This window comes from Cariama cristata, unplaced genomic scaffold (assembly GCF_000690535.1).
Source record: "Cariama cristata isolate BGI_N322 unplaced genomic scaffold, ASM69053v1 scaffold11329, whole genome shotgun sequence".
Lineage (NCBI taxonomy): Eukaryota > Metazoa > Chordata > Aves > Cariamiformes > Cariamidae > Cariama > Cariama cristata.
Genome location: NW_009635306.1, coordinates 48771 through 54017, shown reverse-complemented (window position 1 = coordinate 54017; position 5247 = coordinate 48771). Strand labels below are relative to the sequence as shown.

The window sequence follows — 5247 nt, the reverse complement described above, 5'->3', positions numbered from 1 at the left end:
CTTTCCATAGGTTTCTTAAGGTCCAGTCGGGAGATGTGTTTTCACTGCTTTTAATGCTTTTGCTTACCTGCCAAAACAAGTCCTTTGTCCTAGGGATTTTCAGTGTGGTCTGGGGATTGCTTCTGTTTTGCTGCAGGGATGTTGACTTGCAGAACAGTGTATCTAGTAAAGCCTTTATTTCTTAACCTCTCACCTCTTTGCTATACTAGTTCAGTCCACCTGTGCCTTAATTTCCCATGCAAGAGAGATAGTAAAACTCTGCCCCTCCACCCCAAAGGAAGAAAAAAATATCAAAACCTGCTGAAGCTTCAGAAAGGGTTTTATTAATCTTTTATACTCACAAACTCTTCTACCCAGCAAGAATATTACTAGTGTCTTTCTGTCTCCTAAGGAAGAAATGCTTTTGCTATACACTTATCCAGAGAGTAACAGGGACACTGTGATATCAGTCATCTGCTAATAACTGTTCTGTCCCACTTGTGGTGTTCATTTCATGTGGAAAATGAACAGTAGAAATGGGCAAACCAATAAAATACGGTCATGCATTATTCCCCAGTTACATAATAAATAAGGGCAAGAAAGTGTTATTGTAGGCTGGTAGAAGGTGGTTTCTCTAGTGGATTTACCAGTTTCTCAGTAATGGTACGACAGGAGTTTTTGAATGGTGAGCACAAAATTTTGGTGACTTAAACAAGAACATCTAACGACTGGCAGAACTAAATATAGAGTCCTCCATTCTGTTCTTGACGTACCAGAATTACTTCTTTATTGTGAGTTTTGGGTGCTTTTCAAGTAAAGCCAGTGGCTGTTTGAAGTGAAAATGGGGATATTACTGAGTATGAATGAATCTTTGCTTCCTCAGTAATCACATGGCTCTCAACTGTGCATTGCTGATCTTCAGTGCAGGAAGACGATGCCTACTTTCTAGAGAATAAGCTTTTTTTTTTTTTTTTTCTCCAACAAATGGAATTTATTGTCCGCTAGGAAGCTGCTTTGGTACTTTCCCTCCTGTCTTAGTGTAATGCCTATTCTCTTACCCTTCTGCTAAGCTATGTTGTGTGTGTTTGTTGTTTTTTTTTTCCTTTTTCCTTGCTGTTAAAGATTTTAGACAAACTCCTGGACAGAGAGAGTCAAACGCACAAACCACAGACTCTGAGTTCCTTCTACTCATCCAGCAAGCCTACAGTAGCAAATCAAAAATCTCCTTCCAAACACGCTGCCCAGTCCACTGCAGCTATCCAGCAGCTTCCAGGGACTTCTGTCACTCAGCAAGCTGCTGTAAGCACTGCAGTCCAGAGCAGTCCTGAGAACTTCGTGGAGAAGGGTGCACAGGGTAAGAGGTGCTTTGTAAGGGCTATGCTGAAACCCTTCTGTTATCTGTGCAAAACTGAAACTGTATGTTTTTTGCCTGTTTTGGGAAGTAGTCAGAGTGATTATGTTACCATCTAACTGCTTGGTGGTTACTACAATGTCATTCCCTCAGTATCTGTTTGGCTGGATCAGTTTCTGTACACATTGTTGTATAGGAATTCAAGCTAGTTTTCAGGTTTTCCTAACTTGAGCCAGTTGTATAACCAGTTAACATAAAACTACTATGACTCCAGATTTTAGGTTTGTATCACAGAGGTGCAGAATTTCAAAAAGTTACACACTGAGTCAGGTACCTTCATGCAAGATAAATAAGATTGCTGAAGGGCATTAGAGATAAACGTGGTTTTCTTCAGGCTGTGCCTCCACTTTTGTGACAAACATCATGTAGAGCAGCATTTGGGGGAAAGCAAGTCCTCTCTTAACTCTTCCCAAAGAGATCAGTACTAGCTGAGGATGACTGCAATAAGGTTAGGGTTGCTGGAGCATTTTTATTCTAAACTTTTTCCGTAGTTGCAGCAAATTTTCCAAATCTTGAGTTGTTAAGATGAAAAGTTCTTGGCCTGGTATCAGATAAGATGCTTAATACTGAAAGAAAACTGAGATAATCCTGCTCATAAATATCACTAATTTTATAAAAACCCTGCAGCTTTTGATGTTTATATCTTTTAAATGGCCACATCTGGTTTTAGAGATACAGAAACAAATCATAATGGTTACCTTGTCACTGTCCTGTTTATGCAGAGAGCTCTCAGAGGTCCCCCTGTGAGCCAGCTGCGGAGGCCACTGTCTTGAAACAAGAGGGAAAGGTCCCCAGTCGTCTGGCCCTTGGAAACCGAGGTGGATACAATGGGAGATGCTGGGGTTCACCTGTCAGGCAGAAGAAGAAACACACAGGTAGGAATGGACTAGTTCATACAGCATCTAGTGCTGTACCAGGCAGCCTGCTGGGGTTTTGGCAATTCCCTTGCGCTTTCATTTCCACTTGTCAGCCTTTTCTGTACTACAAAGGCAGTTGATTGTCTCTGAGGTGTTTGGCATGGTGAAGTAGGTTTTGCTCCACAGATTTCCTGCTGCCTTCTGTGTGGCAAGTTACCATGCCTTTCTCACACCAGGTATGTTCTGAGTGGTGGATTAGATATCTAGAGCTGAATGATTGCTGGACTCTGGGGGCAGAGCACGGTGCTCCTGGGTCCAGAAACAAATTCAGAGGAACTGCTGCTTCTTTACACTTCTCTTCGGAAGGGTGTAAGTTAGAGGCTGAGGATGTGAAGAATCTTTGTGTAAATTGTGCAGCATATACCAGAAGGGTTTTCTTCATACTCGTACAATCTGTGGAACTTGACTTTGTATGTGTATTTGCTTGTTGTTATACTCTGCCACAAAGCTTGGCAGATGGAGTGAGGGGCTGGGATGCTGTGAAGAGGGAAATAAAGATACATTATTCTTGGACTCTTCTGCTTTTTAAGGCAAGAACTGCAAACTGACTAATTTAATCTCTTAATTTGCAAAGTTGAATGCCTGGCAGCTGTAAGGCTGTCACTGACATGACTGATCTTAGGACTGTAGGTGATGTGGGTAGGAGTTTACCTAACCGCACTACATTTACCAACCCTGGTGACATTACTGTGTTGGTCCTGGTGTTGTAGGCATGGCTAGTATTGACAGCAGCGCTCCTGAAACCACCTCTGACAGTTCTCCAACGCTTAGTCGGCGTCCGCTACGTGGGGGATGGGCAACAACATCCTGGGGCAGAGGACAGGACAGTGACAGCATCAGCAGTTCTTCAAGTGATTCGCTGGGATCTTCCTCTTCCAGTGGCAGTAGGAGAGCCAGTGGGGGAGCCCGTGCAAAGACTGTGGAAGTTGGCAGGTAATGAATAATACCAATGCACAGAGGCAACCACTGGGCCTGATGTCAGGGAGTTAGCATGTGTGCATCAGGAAGTACTTCACTAGGAGGGTTTGCTTTGTTTCCTCTAGACCCTAAAGACAGGAACTCTGCACTCCAGCTAGTGAACTTGGGGTACTTGTTGCTGTCTGAAAGATTCCTCTGTCTTTTTCTTCTAGGTATAAAGGGAGGCGGCTTGAGAGCCATGCTCCTCATGTCCCAAACCAGCCCTCAGAGGCAGCTGCTCACTTCTACTTTGAATTGGCCAAGACAGTCCTTATCAAAGCAGGTGGAAACAGCAGTACCTCAATCTTCACCCACCCTTCCTCCAGTGGTGGGCACCAGGGACCACACCGCAACCTTCACCTCTGCGCCTTCGAGATTGGGCTGTATGCACTAGGGCTGCACAACTTTGTGTCTCCCAACTGGCTCTCTCGAACTTACTCCTCGCATGTCTCCTGGATCACAGGTTACACCAAAACTTTACTGGGAAGCTTACTTTTGGGCGGGAAGGAGTGGAGGGAGGCAGGCTTATTCCCAAAAATGGTGATGCTGATGTGCTGTGGTAGCCATGTAAGGTGCTGGCACAGCTGGCAGTAGAAGCTGAGCACCAGTGATTTACACAGTGGTGCTTGCTTTGGCGTGGAGAGTTCTTGTGACCTGTTTCTTCTCGTTTGTACTGCAACATACTTCAGTCTTCAAAGCCATAGACCACTTCTCACACAGAGACTGGTCTTAAATTCTTCTTCAGGGGTCTGCTGAAGAGACAGACATTTGTCAAGTCTGAACATGCTGTTTGGCTGTGTTCAGCATTTCACCTTCCTCCTCCTTCTGTTTTTACGCAGACCTACTGCCTACTTTCCATCCACATGGCTCCTAGAGCCTGAAAAACACACCCTTGAAAAGTCATGTTTTCCTGACATGATGGAAATAGAGTGATAGTTCAGGCTGTGGTTTGTGGGTACTAAAATCAGCTATAGCAAGTTCCTCTCACTGCATCAAATGCATCTGTAGCTTAACTTTGATAATGGTGCCCTCACTCACTGCTTGCTTATTGAGGGCTCTTGCCTGTCCTGTGTTTTGGGAGGAAGAGCCTACATTTGACTTGAAGCCTAAGGGGAGCAACTGGGCTCTGTCGCTGCTCCTGAAGGGAGGAATGCACCTCCTGTTGAGGGAAAAGCTGACTGGAACTGCGCTGGGCATACAGTGGTGTGAGAGTCTTCTCTCTTCCTCTTAGGGCAGGCCATGGAGATTGGTAGCGCAGCCTTGAACATCTTGGTGGAGTGTTGGGACGGGCATCTGACTCCCCCAGAGGTGGCATCATTAGCAGACAGAGCTTCACGGGCCAGAGACTCCAACATGGTGCGGGCAGCTGCTGAACTGGCACTCAGCTGCCTGCCCCATGCCCATGCCCTGAACCCAAATGAGATCCAGAGGGCTCTGGTGCAGTGTAAGGAACAGGTGAGCATCACATGGCGGCTGGCTAGCGCAAGCTGATTTCTCGCATCAAGGATGTGCTGTTACTTGTGAGATTGGCTCCTCTGCCACTGGACAGCCTTAATCCCAGTTCTAGGATTTCTTATGTTTCATGAATAACTCTCATTATTCTGCTGCATAGTTGTGATCTGTCCACTCCCCATAGCATCAGTCATTTTAGAGTGCCTTATACTTTTCTCCTGTTGTAGTTTTGCCTTCTTGTGTTTCTGTTTTGCATTCTTCACTTCTGCTTTTCTTTTGCTGCCCCCAGGACAATCTGATGCTGGAAAAGGCCTGTATGGCAGTAGAAGAGGCAGCCAAAGGAGGTGGTGTGTACCCAGAAGTCCTCTTTGAAGTAGCTCACCAGTGGTACTGGCTTTATGAACAGACTGTTGGGGGGACCCCAGCCCAGAGAGAAGGTGCCACTGGCTGCAGTGCCAGTGGTGCACGGGCTGCCTCTGAAGCAGCACGTGGGCTGACAGACAGCCGGGTGACCTCTGAGCCGACCACTGT

General features: G+C 45.8%; 1 protein-coding gene across 1 annotated transcript in view; it reads left to right on the top strand.

Annotated features, from left to right (window-relative positions):
• ZSWIM8 (zinc finger, SWIM-type containing 8) overlaps nucleotides 1–5247 on the top strand; it is a 65085-nt gene that overhangs the window by 51325 nt on the left and 8513 nt on the right. Inside the window, exons 19-24 of the mRNA XM_009707490.1 lie at nucleotides 1102–1333; nucleotides 2113–2265; nucleotides 3018–3240; nucleotides 3438–3727; nucleotides 4496–4719; nucleotides 5006–5243. Coding sequence (XP_009705792.1) covers nucleotides 1102–1333; nucleotides 2113–2265; nucleotides 3018–3240; nucleotides 3438–3727; nucleotides 4496–4719; nucleotides 5006–5243 — 1360 coding nt within the window. The remainder of the gene's footprint in view (nucleotides 1–1101; nucleotides 1334–2112; nucleotides 2266–3017; nucleotides 3241–3437; nucleotides 3728–4495; nucleotides 4720–5005; nucleotides 5244–5247) is intronic.